The 18962-nt window shown below is 40.6% G+C and overlaps 1 protein-coding gene across 1 annotated transcript; it reads right to left on the minus strand.

Moving 5' to 3' along the window:
* Positions 1-8525: 8525 nt before the first annotated feature.
* On the minus strand, positions 8526-9603 carry LOC130549484 (sterile alpha motif domain-containing protein 3-like). The gene is made up of 2 exons (XM_057326705.1): positions 8950-9603; positions 8526-8707 (listed from the first exon to the last, which is right to left on the minus strand). The coding sequence occupies exons 1-2, from the start codon at positions 9469-9471 to the stop codon at positions 8615-8617; spliced, it is 615 nt and encodes a 204-aa protein (XP_057182688.1). The 5' UTR covers positions 9472-9603; the 3' UTR covers positions 8526-8614.
* Between the last annotated feature and the right edge of the window lie 9359 nt (positions 9604-18962).

Consider the following 18962-nt stretch of genomic DNA (forward strand, 5'->3'; position numbering starts at 1 on the left):
ATGACATGAGGTGCAAGTAACAATAATAGGAATAGAAGCCATAACTCACCGGATTTGAAGTGCAATTCCAACTTACCAAGGTTGCTCGATGGATCGTAGTATACTCGCTTAAAAAGAGAAACAGTTAGCACACAAGACAAACCAGAGGCAAGATGATATTCCACAGTGTGAACAGAAAGCAAGCTAACACGCTATTGCTATGCTAACGGCGTTAAGTTAACTATCACTTTTGGTTTAGACTCTTCCAAGTAAATAACAGGAACAGGGTTATTGAGATATCAGGATAAGTTAGCAACGACAATAATAATTAACGATAATAAAATACACTAATATTAGAGCGAAGTGGTAAGCGCACTGATACAAACAAGCCCGGCAGCGAAGCATACACTCTCACACACCCACACACTAACTACACTCTCACACACACACCTAACTACACTCACACACCCACACACTACACTACACTCTCACACACCCACACACTACATACATCTCACACACCCACACACTACACTACACTCTCACACACACACACACACTACACTCACACACCCACACACTACACTACATCTCACACACCCACACACTACACTACACTCTACACACCCACACACTACACTACACCTACACACCCACACACTACCACACACCCACACACTACACTCACTCTCAACACCCACACACTACACTACACTCTCACACACCCACACACACTACACTAGTAGTTGAAGTGTTCCTACATGGAAGTTCCATCTCCCATTATTCGCATAAACCTTTTTCGCAAAAATGAAAAACCACCTCAAGCGAGCATAAAAACTTTTTTTGCGAATTAAGCGTTTTTAATTCGAAATTTGGCGTTTCCATCACTTTTGTGAATTATTTTATATTGATATAATGTTGATCAGTAACTGCCTTAAATTACCAATATTTAGCCTTCATTATTAGATAATCCACAGTGCTTTTACATACATTGCAAAATGTTTAAAAAATATATATGATGATGTCATAATATATATGCTAAAGAAGTATACTTATAATACTTGTTAATGTCGTTTACTGTAACACATTACACGCTTACATAATAACGCGAGTCGCGAGGTGCTTGTTACACAAATAAAGTTTAACAAATGGACAAATTACTCTTGTAGTATAATCATTGACAAAGACTGCCCTGCCCGTTTAGTCTTTGAAAAAATGAAGATGGAAATATTTTAGAATTGCATTTAAGAATATTTTTAAGAACTTTCTGTAATTTATCTGAAGAAAGTTCTTATATTTTCTCTTAAGAACAGTTTTGTGAATCTGGCATGTTTGTGTTGAATTATGGAAGAATCTGATAGAACTGAATTAAAAGGCTGAGGTGTGGTAGTGTGTGCTTGAATATGCCAGTGAGTTACAGTATTCAGGGAAAGGTCTTAATATTGTTGTTGCTGGTCCAGGAAGGCCTTGTTGCAATCATGTGGTGTAAATCCTGTATGATGGAGGATGTGTACAGGTGTTGATATTGTCCTTCAGGTTGTGATCATAGTTTGTAACTTGTCAATGTAATCCTGTAATCCTGAAACATAGAGGTGTTTTATACACATAGTACCCTAGGCTAATTTAAAACTTAATTGTGCGCATGTGTGTGTATGGGGGCTCCATAAGACACTTGTGCCCAGGGGCCTCTGAGTTCTTAAGCCGGGCCTGACTGTGATAATAGTTGCGTAGGCCGTAAACAATACAGAGATAAGCTGATGGGCCGCGTTGGCCATGGAGAGTGAAATAAAATGGGTTAGAAAGTATGATGAAAGATTATTATGCAATGAGGCATAAACACCAGTGAATGAAAACTACTGTAAATAGAGAAGCGGATTCCCCCCCAAAAAACAAACAGAGTGTACCACCACGGTGAATAATCCTATAATACACAATGCACATAATGTTCGATAAGATGAAATAAAAGAACTAATTAAGTTAACTACAGTAAAGTTGAAAGTTAGTCAAAGAAACATACATGAATAATAAGAAATAATAAGGGGGCATGAATAGACACCACCACCACCAGTAGATGCATAAAGGCGTACCTTAAAGACATATAGAATAGCCTGCTGAGCATTCCGGATGGTTTGTAAATCGGGTCTTATGTATGATTCAAATGGTGAAGAAGACCATCTGCCCAGTACCATGAAGTCAGGATCCCACATTCCACTGCAGTTGTAGATGCACCAATTCTAAAAGAATGTCCAGTGTATGGTGTGGGATGATAAACCGCAATTCTCTAGGACTGCAGCTAGATGAGTTCTGAACCACTCTTTAGATATCGGAGAACCAGGAAGTATGAATAAAGGAGAGTATTTATGAGTACAAGGTCGTGCTTTACCATAATTTACCATAGAACTGAAAGGGCTGTAGTTATTATTAAACCTTGATAGCGTGATCAAAACACCTGAGCCTAAAGAGTCCGTCTTAGAATTTTTGAGGGAAATAGTAAAAAAAATGCGGTGAGAATCTAAGATCAGAAAGAGTTAAATCTCTAGAGGGGTTGAAACTTTGAGAGTCCATAGTTAATTCTCCTGGCCGTAGAAAGCGATTAAAAACACTGCTTCCAATATAAATTGTAACAGGGAGGCGTTTATCTGAGTTTTTTCCTGAGGTTTTGGAAATACAGTACCTTTAAGCAACACACGTATCAATGGAACAGAAAGTAAATTGGGATAATAGTACAGATTTTAAGATTACCGGATTCATAATTGTAAGATAAGAAAGCACAAACGGTCGTAACTAAGATCAGAAATAAAGTAATTTGATATGAAAAGCAAAACATAAACAACGACCAAGCCGAATTATAAGCTTTAAGGGTGAAAGATGTTACGCCTCTAGATACAATATGTAGTATCTGGCAGAATTTAGCAGATCATTATAAGAGGTATTTTATCTAGAAAGATTTCTGATGGGTTCGGGGAGAGAGTGCATCAGCAATTGCTTTAAAGTTTCTGGGAATGTGTTCAGCTTTATATAAGAAAACTGTGAATAACCAATTGCCAGATAATCCTTCTCAATAAAGACATGATAGCCTTACAGCGAGATCTACCTTTGTTAATTATAGCTACGACTGCTTTGTTGTCACATAATATAGTAATGCTTTTGCGAGACCAAGAGCACACTGAACCCCAGAGAACACTAGCTAACGCTATGGGGTAGAGCTCGTAGAGAGCGGAAGAGGCTGAATCAGAAGTTAACATAGGGAATTGCACTGGCCATTTATCTGCGAACCACTTTCCTTGAAAAACCGCCCCAAAACCTTTAGAAGGAGCGGCATCGGTGAAAAGTTCTAAAGCTGCAGACGATTCTGGAACATCACTGTAGAGCAGAGAAAGCATTTCTCGCTTAGTAACCAAGCGCAAAGAGATAAAAGCATCCATAAAGGAACGAATTCTCGCAAGTTTCTTGTTGGGGAGAGAAGCTTGCATTTTTTCTGTATCGAGTAGAATACCAAGAAACTCCAGGGAATTTTATGGGCCTACAGTTTTCTCTGTTGAGAGGAACTCCTACATCACTGAAAATTTGTTTAAGCGAATCTAGGATAGGGGTTTGATGAGACGGAGAGTCGATGAACAAAAAATCGTCCCGCAAATGCAAAACGTATATAAGCTTTCAGACGTTCAGCAGGATCCAACACAACGTTTCAGATAAACTGTTAAATATATGCGGACTACTCCTGCACCCGAATGTACAGTAAGTCTAACGGCGAAGTAAAACTTGGAGTGCCATTTAACGCCGAACAGAGCACAATCAGCGGGATGAATCGGAATAATTTTGAAAGCGTCTGTAATGTCTGCTTTGGTTAGCCAGGTACCTTGACCAGCCAATTTGATTAACTGAATAGCGTTATCCAGTGTGACGTAATACAGGGAAAAGGGTTCCAAAGAGATGCATTCGTTAACACTAGCTGTTAGATTGAGGCGAAGACATGTAAAAAATCTGACGCTTTTTGCTAGAAGATTTTCGAGTAGCTACCCTGAGAGAGTTAACGCGAAAATGAAAAAGGAGGAGAACTAAAGAGGCCAATAACGTAGCCTTTATTAATTTCCTTTTCAAGGAGGGCAGAGACTGCTTCTGGTTCGGCTAGAGCAGACTGGAGATTTTAGCTACATAAGAGGAAGATAAAGGCTCAAAAACACAGACCCGAAACCTTTGAGAAAGCCCAGTAATTAGATCATCTACAAAAGAAGAATCCGGGTGGGATGACAGAAAACTCGAGAGCTTTGGAACATTAATATGGGTTGGTGGATGGGTGGTTTTTTAGAACTTTTTGTGTAGCCAACATGTGAAAATTTACATTTAGAGAACGTATAGACAGATTCATTGAAATTTTTACAGAGAGGAATGCCATTAAAAGCAATAATAGGACGGCATTTAACGTCAACATTTGTTCTTACTGGTTCAGCACCAAGGACAGCGGTGAATCATGGCTCACGAGAGAATCAGTATTGGTAACTGACCAATCCAACCAAGAGTTACACAGTGTAATAAATAAAGCAGATTTAGCTGAGAATGATTTGTGATATTTGTAGAAAAGGGTTCCCCCGTATCTTTGGTTAAAGTCAGCCATCATTGTGAAATATAAGTCTACTACTTCCCGGCGATCAGGAAAGACCTGGCAGAGTATGTCTCGATAAATTCCAAAGGCAATAACAAACTTGCTTTGCAGTTTGGAATCGGATGTTTTAAGAAAAATTTGATTATTAATGATAATCTTAAAACTATAATTTACCTTATTAGTAAGTTTATTTATTTTTATTTAGCCTTGTTGTGCAAGCACTGTCGAGCTTGTGCAGAGGCAGCAGCTTTTGCCAGAGGGGAACTGGAATCCCCTGGTTGGGCCTGGGTTCTCCTGAGTTTTTTTTTTCTCGATTAGTTTTGGGTTCCTCGCCACCGTTTGCATACTGTTTTTTGCACTATTTCCCTTTCCAGGGGGGTGATTTAGAAATAGAATTTTAAAGTTTTACTTAATATTGCATATAGGAATTAATAGTCTGTTATATTTGATCTGTGCTTCTCTCTCCTTTATCTTAAATGTGTGCTCTCACTGTGCATGCATGCGTGCGTGTCTGTGTGTGTGCGTACTTGTCTGTGTAAGTGTGTGCGTGCGCGTCTGTGTGTGTGTCTATGTCTATGTCTATGTGTGTTAGTACGTGTGCATATTGTGTGTGTGGAGTGTTTTGTAAGTGGGTATGTCTGTCTTCTGTTTTCACCTTTTTCTTGTTTTTACAGGTACAACTTTAATTGTTTTGCTTATAGTCCATATGTCTCATGTACAGCTGCTTTGTAACAATGAAAACTGTAAAAAAGCGCTATACAGTGTAAAAAATTATTTGTTGATCCAACTTGACTTTAGGTGTTAAGTTCTCTTGACTTATATGTAGTAGTTGAAATTTTTGTTAGGTCAACTGAAAAACATATTATTTGAACTTAATTTTTCATGTTCACACAACCACGAACCAAGTCTAATTGACATAAAATAGTAATTTGTCTTCAACACCATAACTTAACTATTTGAGTTTACTGGACTTTATTGCTTTGACAAGAAGTTCAGGATATTTATCTGGAACCAGATTTTTTAAAGAAATCAACACAACAGCAAAATTGAAACTCTCCGCATTTATTTTTTAAACAAGATACATTTTATCCAAAGATATAAAAACAAGAGACACATGCAATCTTCTCTATGCACAGATCCCTCTTAGAGCCAAAACAGCTCAAACAAACACATGTAAACTTCTCCATGCATGCACAAAGCCATCTTAATGACAATGAGTCTTAATGCCTTTATCAGACATTTTTAGTACATGAAGAACTCACAATAAGCTGTTAAAATTGGACATTAAACTGTGTCTTCAATTCCGAGTCGTTGAAACATGACAATGAAAGATGAAGCAGGAAAGAAAAATAATCAGTAGTTCACCTTTAAAATGAAAAACATTTTTCTGTCATCATTTACTCTTGTCATTTCAAACCTGTATGACTTGCTTTCTTCTGCAGAACACAAAATATATTTTGAAAAATGTAGTGGACAGCCCCCCATTCTCTTGCATTGGTTACATTAGAAGTGACCCCCAATAGAAGGGACAGCTCTCCATTCACTTCTATTGTAACCAATGCAAGAGAATGGGGGGCTGTAAACAACATTCTTTAAAATATCTTCTTTTGTGTTCTGCGGAAGAAGTCATACAGGTTTAAAATGACAAGAGGGTGAGTAAATGATGACAAATTTAATTTTAAAGGTGAACTATTCCTTTAAAACAACAATGATCTTAAAACTTTAAAACAGTACAACCGAAGATTTTGTTTTCTGCCTTATTGCAGCAACTTGCTCTTCAAAGAGTGAACTCTTGCTGTGCATGAGTCTGACCCAAGTCCAATAAACAGGTGCTGTATCACTTCACAAGTGAATTTTAGTTCCTTTGGGTAGTCAAGGTTTAATGCATACACCAGGCCCATCAGGTTCAGAAAAGCATTGGGTATATCACTCAGGTGACGCATTACCACTTCTTCCTCAATCACCAGGGCAACGTCATTGTAGAACGATGGGAGAGGTTCCATCACATTTTCCACAACTACTAGGATTTCAATCACCACGCCCTTGATCACATCCTCTTCACGGTCACTGAGCTTTATAGAATGTAAACAAAACAAGGTACAATTACTTACAAGCAATTACACAAATATGGTTCTCAGACCCCTGCAAATTAAGAGATCTAATGTCCAATTTTCCCTTATATATTTCAGCTTACCTCGCAAATCTTCATGAATTTTGAAGGAGTTTCTCGCACGTACCATGGCAGGCCCAGCAATGCTGCTGTCCTCATCCTTTGGTTTGTTTTCTGTCAAATATAGAATGGTTGAAGTACCAGCTTTATTCCTTCAATCAGATTTTTATTTGTTTTTATTTTTTCCAAAAGGCATAAATTTCAAATTTGCACATTTACACTTATATACTTTTGTTGTAAATAAATAACCAGTGATGTGATGCAACAACAGTTGTTTGTTACCTTTTTTGTTCAGCACCAAAATAAGATTTAATAGTGGATCTAACATGATTATACCACCTAAATAAAAGATGTCTAATCCTGCTTCTGGAGGGCCAATAACGTATTGCAGAGTTTAACTCCAACCTGGTTCAACACATTGCCTGGAAGTTTATAGTGATCCTGAACACCTTGATTAGCTGGTTTAGGTGTGTTTAACTGGGGTTAAAGCAAATCTCTGCAGGATCTTGGATCTGTTATTGTATGAAAATATGTCACTATCACTAGTTTTATGATCCATAGAATAAAAAGGGTCATAGAGGTTTGGACAAACATGAAAGTGAGTAAATGATCACAGAATTGTCATTTTGAGGGGAGAAAGACTGCTTTAAAATAAATTGACTCACATCCTTATCAAGGCTCTCCAGTATTGAAGTCATTTCTGGAATGTCCTCATAACGCTTTGACCTGAATAACTGTTATCAGCTTTGAGAGATCTCAAAGACCCCATCTAGGCCAGGGGTCACTAACTAGCGGACTCCGGTCCGGATGCGGACCGCGAGATGCGTCCGTCCGGACCTCAAAGCCTTTTGACATAATAAATAAATGAACGCCTAACATTATTTTATAATGCAATCAAATTTATACCAGGCACATCAAGGTCTGCTCAGTAGCAGTTTGGGTCCTACGGCGCCACGGACAGTTAACATATGCGCACTGTTGCCACGTTCAGACGTCGACGTCTCGACGAGAGCCGGGACAGACTCGCTGCACAGCGCGCAGACAGATGTAACTGTCAGTGACTGAAAAACAATGTCCTTTTCAAAAGTTAGAAAAGTTGACGCTGAAAACCATGTTTTCCGAGATGAATGGGTCGAGAGATTTGCATTTATTCTTCCTGCATCGAGATGCACGAGACCGGTTTGTCTCATTTGCTCGGAGTCTGTCGCGGTTGTCAAAAGTGGAAACTTAAACGGCATTATGAAATTAGACAGAGACACTTTGAAGAAACTTACAAGCAGCAGTCCGAGGTAAGGACACGGAAAATATATTAGCTCAAAGCCCAGTAGTAGCGATCTACAGGGTCCTCCCTCACTCACTTACCCCCAACAACGAGCGAATGTTCGGCTAAGAATACAGTGGATCTTAGGAAAACATAACAAGCCCTTTACTGATGGAATAGTAAAAGAGTGAATGGAGCTGCGTGTGAAACACTTTTAGAAGGAAAATAAAGACATGAACTAAAAGAAAATATTAAACAAACCCCCTTTCAGCTGCAACAGCCACAAGAAGAGCTGAAATGTTATCAGATGATGATCAGTCGCAACTTGATGTTGCTATTTGTTCATCTCAGTTCAGCAGAAAACAACACTTTAGTTTTCTTTTAAAGTTGATATGTTGAAATGAATGTATGTTCAATGCAGGTTTAGAGATTATGGCATTTTGCACATTTTCCTTATTATATTGTTGTCAGACATTGTTATGCCGTTGATAGATATGAAAAGACATGTTTATTTCTTTGGTCTGCCAAAAACCATCAATTCATGATTTTAGGTATTTAATTGTCCGGACCTCGACTGGCAAGAGGGTTTGTTTACTGGACCTCAAGCAATTTTAGTTGAAGACTCCTGATCTAGGCCTTCAAAAAAGGACTTGCTCAGGTCCTTTGACACAAGCCTGGTGAATTCTTTGCTGATCTATAAAAACATTTATAAATTTAACAAAGACGCCAGGGTTTCAATGACAGTCTTCAACAGTACTAAATTAAAACATCGTGCAGGAAGTTAAAACATTTTCATTTCAATCAACATGACAGAACTGGTGATATAATCTAAGGATATTAAGTTTTCCCATATCTTGTAATAGAACAGCACAACTTTCATAGCCCAACACTTTCTGATAAATTCAAAGCACAATGAAACAAATCAACACAATTTACCTCTCTCTCTGTGAAAAGTGCTGGCCATCGGACTTTCATTTGTGACACTGGTGGCTCCTCCTCAATGACTTCTTGTCTTCTCAAAAAATACGTGCTGCTCATAGCAGCATCAACAAAGATGATGTCTGGAGTCCTCTTCGTCATTTCCACAGCTATTTGGTCTCTTTCCTTGTCTAGACCTTCCCGGTCTTTGCCCTGAGGTAGATCTGGAAGAAAATTGGTTTCACACCGTCTAGGTTTCTTAACTTTGTTTCGCTTTCCTCTTGTCTCCCCAAGACCTCTCTTTTCAGAATTTACTTTCAGTTCCTGACAACCTGCATCTCTCAGCTTTTGTCTGTAGTTGCCCATTTTGAACTTGATACTTATTTTCCACCCATACCATCCAGATGTGGAGCTTGGCTCTTTGAGACAGGGGTGTTTTTCAATTAAGGCAGATGCTACACTTTCAATCTCTTCATTCCCAGGATAGGCTTTGTATGAGTATATAGTTTCTGCAAGTTTCTCAAGAATTTCAATCTTCATGTCTCTGGGAATTGACAGAAGTGTTCCATCCTTTTGAAATGCCTCATTACCTTGTCTTAGCCTCAGCTCTGCATCATATGCAAAAAGTGGAATGGGAAAGGCTGTTGGCCATGGCTGCGAACGGGCGGCATATGTCTCTGAATGGATGCTGGCTTAAGAAGTTGATGGAGATGACGATTCACTTAAAATTGCAGTGTCTAAACTGGAGTCTGACTATGTATCTGTACAGGGGGTGGAAAGAACCTTCAGTGTCTCCTTGTCTTTAGGCAGATCAGCTTAACATGTAAGATTACAGAAATCATGGAAGTCTTCATCTTCATATTGTAGGTCAAAAGGGTCTTTCAGCTGGAGCCTGCTTTTAAGTTCAAACTTGAGGCCATCAACAGAATCTGGAACAGGATCAAGTCTAACTTTTTTAATGTTCTGTGGGGAGATGATTACACGAAACAGCATTTTGTTGTGGGAATACAAAATTCAAGGGTTTCTCTGCAACTGGGGAAAAAGTAAAAAGAGTACATTGATTGACGATTACATACATCATACATCATAATGTGAACACCTAAAAAAATCATGTGCATTTCAACAAATGTACCTTAGTGAAGCAAGAAGGTTTTTGGTGTGACGTATAGCTTGCCAGCGCTTACATATGGATAAAGTGGATGGTATCCATTGAGTTCCCGGGGTTCCACAACCTGCAGTTCAGAAGTGCAATTACTCGTCAGCTCAAAACTTCGCAAATGCTCTATGTACCAGGCTTTGAAAGGTTTAAAGATGAATGACAATTTATTGTTCACAATTATCATTTTAACAATCTCGCCAAAGTCAGGCAGTCCACCGGTGTGCCCTACAGACAAAAACATTCCCACAGAGTACTTTGTACCATAGATGCATGCATGGGTTGAAAGAAAAACTGTGTTTATGTTTCCATATTTATGCTCAATGGCCTGCCTCACTGAACATGCAAGTGTGTCAGGTGAAACGACAGCAGCGCCTCCTACTTCTAGATCAGGTTTAAAAACACTTGGCAAGTCAAGGAAGTAAGCCAAAGCAAGCTGATGCTTTTTGGCCTGAGTGAGCAAGACATTCTTGAAGTTTTTACCATCATGTACAACTCTCTTAAAGAAGTTGTGCTTCGCCTCAAAGCGAATAGTCCAAAAATCAGTCAGAGGTCCAAATCGACGAATCATTTCAGGATAGTGTTCCAAGAAGTGATGCTTGGGGAGAATGTGGAAATCTGGGAAACACTCTTTCATCAAGCACCTGTGTTCTGAGATTTTGGACTCCAAGTATCACAATGTCACATCAGAAAATTGTCCAGTAGCTAGGAGCTCAATAATATCTTTTATATCTAGTAAGATTTGCCAAGTTTTGTCTCCTTCTGGTACTCTGTGACCCATCATCAATGGCAATAGCCTTATCAGAGTCCAGTTTTCATGGCAGTTTCTACCAATGGAATTTTTTGACACAAATGTCTTTGAAATTTGTTGTGGTTTGTTAGTTTTATCAGTAAACTTGAAAGGAAAAGACTTGATGTCAGCATTAAGGTCATCTAATGTGAAGTACCTTTTGGAAATAAGGGACTTTAGGCAAAGACTTAACTCTCTTGTTACTATACCTTCAAACAGGTCATGCATAAAATCTGTAGGAAACCCTTGAACTGTGTGGAAATATTTAAGTTTTTCAAGAACACAGTCTCTCTTTACTCCATCCAGGGAAACCAGTGAATTCGTCTTCAATTCCTCAAGGGTCTGTTTGTGAGTTTCAATCGTCCTGAGTGGAAACACACCCTCTCTGACCTCATGCAAGTCAATATCCTTGCGACTAGCTAGGCAAAATCTGCAGAATTTATCAACATTGAAACTTTCTTGGAAGCCAGCTAGCGAGTGGGCCCCCAAGTTGTCCGCTGACACATACAACACAGATCCTTGACACTTGTTCCCAATTTTTGAACATATAATCCTTCCTCTTCAAGGACTTGAATGTCCCTAATCAGTGGTTGAAAAATGGCATCATATCCAAAATTCTTTACATCATTGCTATTGCCCAGACAAGCCAGATAAATTGATTGTACCGAAGACCTATACTGTGCTGGCAAGTTTGATATTATTACCCAGTACACTGCACAGACCTTATGCTTTTTTTCTTGATGTTCCCAGTGGGTTACATACCTCATAGTCATCAATATACATCCCAAGTGCAATGCTTAAACTCTCTGAGGAAAGCAAAGGATTCTCTTTGCAGTAAAGTCCATCTCTGTATGTTTTAATCTGACCAGACTGGTTAGCAGTTCCTTGCAAGATTTTATCCAAAATGTCATCTCGGTTCAACAACTCTGTCAAAACTTTCAAAATCGGAATATAAACAAATTTGTTTGGGGAGCACGATTCCAAAAAATATTCAACTGGCTCAATTACTTTGAAGTTGTCCTTGTAATAAGTTGATCTTTTGTATTCGGTTGCAAAAGGGCCACTCTTTGAAAGGGACGTTAGGGGATTTGTTTTTTCAACTCAGCTAAGGCAGCAGTCAATTCGTTGGTTAACACACAATTGTGCTTAACCAATACACTTTCTATTATTCTTGGAGTGAACTCTTGCACAACGGAATAAACACTGCAAAGCTCATTTACAATTTCCTGTGTGGTGTCCTTTGAGACATGTAGAGTTGTTTGCATGCGAAGTAACAGTGATGCTACTTTGTGTTTAATCAAATCCTGTAAGTCTTGAACATCTATGTCACTTTCTACTGTTGAGCAATCCAGGCTGAATGAATCTGCTTCAGAGTCTGCACTTTCAGGGTTTGAATCACCAGGATTGCAAGTTTTATACAAGTCTGTTCGAAGATCTTCTAAAGTGCTGTGGCGATGACTCCTACTTTTATGAGCACGGAAAGTGCTGGACACACTGGTCTGGAAACTACAGTCTTGAAAGGGGCACCTCACTAACTCTTTCTTTTTGAATGTGTGTTTTCAGATGTGCATAATACTGTGAAACACTGCAAGCCTCTGAAAAATTACACAGGTCACAGTTCACATTTGATGTTGCTTTAAGCAATTTTGAGGAGGCTTGAACATGACTATGGTCACGAGTTAAATGCTTCTTCAGAGACAGTTCACTCCTAAATGTGCATACACAATCTTTATAGATGCATGGGAGTGGACAGTGACTTGCCTGATGGCAGTGTTTCAGCTTGTAGTGTGTGATTAGGGCACGCTGGTTGGGAGAGGAAAATCTGCAAATCTTGCAACACCACCTCATTGCCATGGAGTTGTGCTTCCACTCTGCTTGCACTGTACTGATCCTGCAACTAAAAAACAAAAAAGTCAACCTCCAGCCAAGTACACATGCACATGTTACATACAGAAATATTCACTTAACATCTTATCTCCCAAATACAATGAGGAAAAAATATCAACATTACTTTTATGGCTGGGTGATACATTGATTATTATAGTGATGATGTTGCTGGCAATATAAAATTGAGCAACGCTGTAAATATAGGTTTTATTAAGGGCTTCACAGTTTACACAAATGCCAAAAAAGTGTAATCATGTGATTATTAAACTACAGAATGTTCTGGCATTACATTACAAGATCAGCGCGCAAGTTAGCAATACAAGACACACCATTTGCACGTGCTCAAAACATCCCTAATGTTAGCATACATCTGGTAGCTTTATGTGTTCATTTAAAAGACTAACAACTGAGCGTTTAAGACACACAAGTCACTCAAACATTTGTATAATATAACAAATTAGAACTAAATGTTATTGCAATCACGTATAAATAAAAGTGCATATTTCTCATATTAAACACAAATATGGACTGGCGGCGGTGCTTCGGATATTACTGGTAATTCTGTGTTTCTATGATAAAAACTAACGATAAGATCCGATTAAGAACATGCTAAAAAGTCACTTAACGTTACATGAACACTGTTTTATATATCCACATTACGTTAACTTAGTTGCAAACTTACAAAGACGACTTCGCTTTCTGCTCACGACTCGACAGCCGCTCGGTGTCTAGCAAGCAATATTTTAGTGATCCACAATTTTAGGTGATTATTCACATTCACACGTTCCTGACAGTCCCCGAGACTCGAAATAATTCGATATTTCGGAGTATATGGTACGCAAGTAACATTAACTTAAAAAGTTCACTGAATTGAGACGTGCTGAGAGAACTGATGAATACGAACAGCTGATACTGAGCATGAATGTAAATTAACATTAAAGAAAGCACAAATACTTACTTATTTTGTTATTTGCAGTCCACAAAGTCCACATCTAACCGTTCAATTGCGGGCTCTTCATCTTTTCTTGCATTTTTGGAAACTTCTCGACTCGTGTGCAGAAAATGGCGGATGGCGCGTCTGTCTCAACGTCTTCGTTACAATAGTACGTCATCATGACGGAGTTTGTGGCACATGCGCATTACACAGAAAATTAATAGAACTTTTGTTGTTATATGAACACGTAATTTTAAGTTTTCCATTTCCCTTCAAGTTGAGGTTGTTACGACTCATCGTGTTGTGTAGTGACACTGCAATTTGACAGGACATGATTTTACTTGTCCACCAGACTAAAACTCAGATTCATTTTTACAGTGTATAAATAAAGTTGTGTTGAGTGAGTTGAGTTGAGAAAAACTGCCACATCACCACAGTCAACCATTTTGTGATCGGTCGCTGGTGAAAAGTCAAAGTCTGCTTTATTGTCAATTCTGCCACATGCACATGTAGCCGAGTCAGTAGGGGGTGCTGTTGGACTGTCACTGTATGCGATAGCAGTTGTAGAAGGAGCGTTGGACCTGTTATATACGCTGCCTCTGTGGCCGTAAGTCATACCATAGTTAAATTGGTTGGCGTGCTGGTGGTGGTTGGTCTCTGGAAGAAGTTGGCGGCGTTATCGAGCCGATCTGGGTGTGTGTATGCTACAAGTGGTGGACTGCTTATACAGCCATTGGAAAAGCAGTGGACATTAAATCCACGATTTCGTCTGCTTAGACTATCGGATCGACGAGTGATATTGAGAGTGGCGCAGCGTGTGGCGAGGAACGCCAGACCGCTGTACTTTCCCTCTTCAGAATGGCGCATGCCCTTAAGAGCATGAAGAGTTATGTGTGCTTTTGAAGTGTTGATCACTGTTTTCCCTACCTAAGTTTTGGTTATGTTTACTTTTATATATTTGTTTATTGTATTAGTTTGATATTTTGTTTCTTTTGTTTGATTGTCGGCCCATGACCACTTTATTATACTGCTTCTTTATTGGATGTGTCCGTGCACTGACTGAGCCATAATTTATATCTGCCCTGCATATAGTGACTGAGAGAAACACACTTATTCTTATTTTGGGCATGATGTGGCAGTGATATGTATACACTGATTTGTGTTTGGGTATTGGTGTGACGTGAGATATTGTATTTGGTTTCTTTTGCTTTATTATTCTCTGAAGATACTATATTTGCCTAGGCGACTGTGGCTGGAGTTTGTGCAAGGTCAGACCAACCTGATACCAGTGAATAAAGATTTATGTCTGACTATAATACTCTGCTATATCCATTCATTTATTTGAGTGACTGTGTGGGGAACTCCTACCCGAATCTAAATTGGAGTGGCGTAGTCTTGGGTGGTTGTGTATAATAACCCGCTCTGTTACATTTGGCGTAGTCGGCAGGACTTTGTTAATTTTTTTGGCTTTGTTATTATAGTTCTAAGGTAGTCTGGGCCTTATTATTATTATTATTTTTAAATTCTTATAAGGGTGGGAAAACAGTGGTCAAGGACTCCTGTCGACGATCATCGTGGTCAGCCTGAACATCACAATTATTAAAGTTAGTTATAAATTAAGTTTGTTTTTATTTTTTTATTTCTCTTTCTCCCCCCTTTTGGGTCTCGTGTGTGTGTGTGTGTGTGTGTGTGTGTGTGTGTGTGTGTGTGTGTGTGTGTGTGTGTGTGTGTGTGTGTACACAATGGCAGATGAAGATATGGCAGCCCAGCTTAGGGCACTTACTGAGATGGTACAACAACTTCAAGTAGAAAATGCTAAACTTAGGACAGAGATAAGTCAGAGCTTACCCTCTGGATCTACGAGCGTCCCCTTAAGAGAATCTCAGCCTTCTATAGTAGGGGATACTGGTAGGAGTGGTGTTACATCCCATTCCTTGGGAGTAGTAGAGCGTTATGTTTATGTACCGCGTGAGCGTAAGGGTCCTAGATTTTCAGGGAAATTATCCCAAGACTCATTGACGGTAGAGGATTGAGTTGAAGAAGCCCGGCGTCACCTGTCTATGTGTTCAAGGTCGGGTTCTGAGCAGGCTTTGGCCATTTTTGATTTGTTGGATGGGGAGGCCAGGACAGAGGTTAGGTTCTGCCCAATCTCCGAAAGAGATGATCCTGAAAAGATATTTAACATACTTGTCAGCGCTTACGGTTGCTCCCAGTCCTACATTAGTCTCCAGAAGCAGTTCTTCCAGCGACGACAATTATAGGGTGAGTCATTGAGAGAGTATTCTCACGCCCTTATGGTTCTGATGGATGTGATTGAACGTAAGGACCCAACATGTTTCGCTAATTCCGATATTGCTCTGAGAGACCAGTTCATCGAATTTGTGAGAGATAATATGCTTCGCCGTGATTTACGTTGCCAGGTGAGGCTGGACTCGTCCTTGAGTTTTTTGGATGCCCGTCAAGAGGCATTGCGTTGGGTAGAAGAAGGTGAGAATCTTTGCATACAGCGACCCCGAGCCCAGTCCTGCAGTATTTCTAGTGCAGTAGAGGTATCCGTCCCTTCTAATACCATTTCTAGGATGCCCTTGGATGAGTTGATTGGAGTTAAAGAGAGTCTTCGTAAACAGCAGATGCAGCTAGATGCCATTCTGAAGCCTTTAGAGTTGTCTGTTCCGCAAGTTGTTCAGGGACCTCCTTGTCCAACAGCACCCCTGACCTCAAAGGTTTTGCAGCCCATAGCTCCCAGTATCTTTATCACTCAGACTGTAGACCGATATGCTTGCGTTGTGACCAACCTGGTCATATTGCAAGATTTTGTAAAGCGGATCCCGGAACCATACGCAGGTTAGCTACTGGGCCTATGCCTTCCAGACTGCCGTCGGAAAACTAATGCCCCCTGACAGTATTGGCCCTGCGTCGGGTGGGGTATTTTTGGGCAGCTCTTTGTCAAATGAGCCCAAGCTTCTAGGTAGGTGCCCAGTAGTAGAGATTAACATCAGTGGCGTGACGCTGCCATGTTTGTTAGATACAGGATCGATGGTGACTACAGTCACACAGCAATTTTTTGAACAGTACTTACAACCTCAGTTTCAGTTACAACCCTGTCAGTGGCTTAAGCTCAAGGCAGCTAATGGCCTTGATATCCCTTATTTGGGGTATTTGGAGACAACTATAGGGATATTGGGAAAGACATTGCCCCAGATGGGCATTCTAGTGGTGAAAAATTCGGCAGACCCTGCTATTAAAGTAAGGAGAGAACAGGTCCCTGGTCTTTTAGGAATGAATGTCATTAGTAGTTGTTACCATGAACTATTTCTGGAACATGGGATGAGGTTTTTTAGTGCCCCCTCTATCCAGCAGGTAGGAAAAGCATGGCAGAGGGCATTTTCAGAGTGCCAAATGTGGGAAAAGACACTAGACACTGGGCATGTGGGGTTTGCGCGGGTACAGAAAGGTCCATCAGTGTGTGTTCCAGCCGGCTCTATGAAATTAATTCCGGCAACCTGCCATCAGGGGTCAGGGAGGACACACAATACCTGTTTTTTGGAACCAGTATCATTTGTTGAAGGCCGGTTGCCGGGGGACCTTCTCGTTCCCTCGGTTTGTTTATCTGTGACCAATGGGGTGGTGAGAGTACCAGTGGTTAATGTGGGAAGTCAGGATCGTTGGCTCGGGCCAAAGACCATATTGGGAGAATTACACATTGTTCAGTCGCCGGGGCTGTCTTCTCAGGTTCAGATTCGGGTACAGCAGGAACATTCGGAGGTAGTAGCCCTCATTCAGTCGGCTGAGGTAGAGAGTATCCCCGATTGTGATATGTCCCAAGTCACCTGGCCTACATTGTCGGGTCGAGAACAGCAGCAAGCTCAGGCATTATTGGAAAAATATGCCAATGTTTTTAGTCATGACGACGGAGATTTGGGTTGTACTGATTTACTCCAACATACTATCCCATTGTCGGATGATGCACCCGTATGCCAGCGTTATCGTCGTCTCCCTGCTTCGCAGTATGACTTGGTTAAGAGCCATATCCAAGAATTGGTAGAGCGAGATGTTGCTAAACCTAGCTGTAGCCCGTACGCTTCGCCCATCGTTGTGGTCCAAAAGAAAGATGGTTCTATTCGGTTATGTGTAGATTATCGTCAGCTCAATGCGAAAACGCGTAAAGATGCTTTCCCTTTACCTCGGATAGAGGAGACCTTAGACTCGCTTAGTGGGGCTAAGTGGTTTAGTACATTAGACCTGGCTAGTGGGTATAACCAGGTTTCAGTGGCCCCGCAGGATCGGGAAAAAATGGCGTTTTGCACCCCGTTTGGGCTATTTGAGTTCAATCGAATGCCGTTCGGGTTGTGCAACGCGCCAAGCACTTTCCAACGATTAATGGAGCGTATTTTTGGTGATCAGAGCCTTCATGCGCTGTTGCTATACTTGGATGACATAGTCATTTTCTCTAACACTTTTGACCAACACCTGGATAGGCTGGAGATGGTACTAAGTCGCCTTCAGACTCATAATTTGAAGGCGAAGTTGAAGAAGTGCTGTTTCTTTCAAACGGAAGTTGGGTACTTAGGACATGTGATATCAGCAGCTGGAGTGGCCACGGATCCCGAGAAGATTCGGGCTGTGGCTGAATGGGGCAGGCCCAATTCGGTTAGGGAGCTGCGTTCATTTCTAGGATTTGCATCGTACTATCGTCGGTTTGTGCAAGGGTTTGCTAAATTGGCGGCCCCGTTGCACAGGTTGGTGGGTGGTCTGCAAAGTAGTCGGAAAAGAGCTGCAGCTGGTAAGCAGGGCCCATTTGTACAACATTGGGACGATACCTGTGAACGGTCATTTAGGGACCTAAAGGAACGGCTTACCCAGACCCCCGTGTTGGGTTACGCTGATTTCACTTGTCCATTTATCTTGGAGACAGATGCGAGTCATTTAGGATTACGGGCCGTACTGTCACAAGACCAAGAGGGGATGAGAAGGCCTATTGCATTTGCCTAGTCGGGGGCTTAGGCCCAGTGAGAGGAACATGACGAATTATAGTGCAATGAAGTTGGAATTGTTGGCCCTTAAGTGGGCCATGACAGAAAAGTTTAGAGAATATCTTTTGGGTAACAAAGTCACGGTCTATACCGATAACAACCCATTGCGCTATCTTGAGTCTGCAAAGCTGGGGGCTGTGGAGCAGCGCTGGGTTTCCCAGCTCGCGTTGTTCAATTATGAGATTAAGTACTGGCCAGGTGCGGCAAACCGGAATGCAGATGCACTTTCAA

The sequence above is a fragment of the Triplophysa rosa genome, unplaced genomic scaffold, assembly GCF_024868665.1.
Source record: "Triplophysa rosa unplaced genomic scaffold, Trosa_1v2 scaffold122_ERROPOS1645957, whole genome shotgun sequence".
Lineage (NCBI taxonomy): Eukaryota > Metazoa > Chordata > Actinopteri > Cypriniformes > Nemacheilidae > Triplophysa > Triplophysa rosa.

Excerpts from the sequence above, each read along its gene's own strand:
- LOC130549484 (XM_057326705.1), bottom strand. The coding sequence starts at position 9,471 with ATGAAGATTGAAATTCTTGAGAAACTTGCAGAAACTATATACTCATAC. Across the intron at positions 8,708-8,949 it reads CACTTTTCACAGAGAGAGAG|ATCAGCAAAGAATTCACCAG; the intron begins GTAAATTGTGTT and ends ATGTTTTTATAG.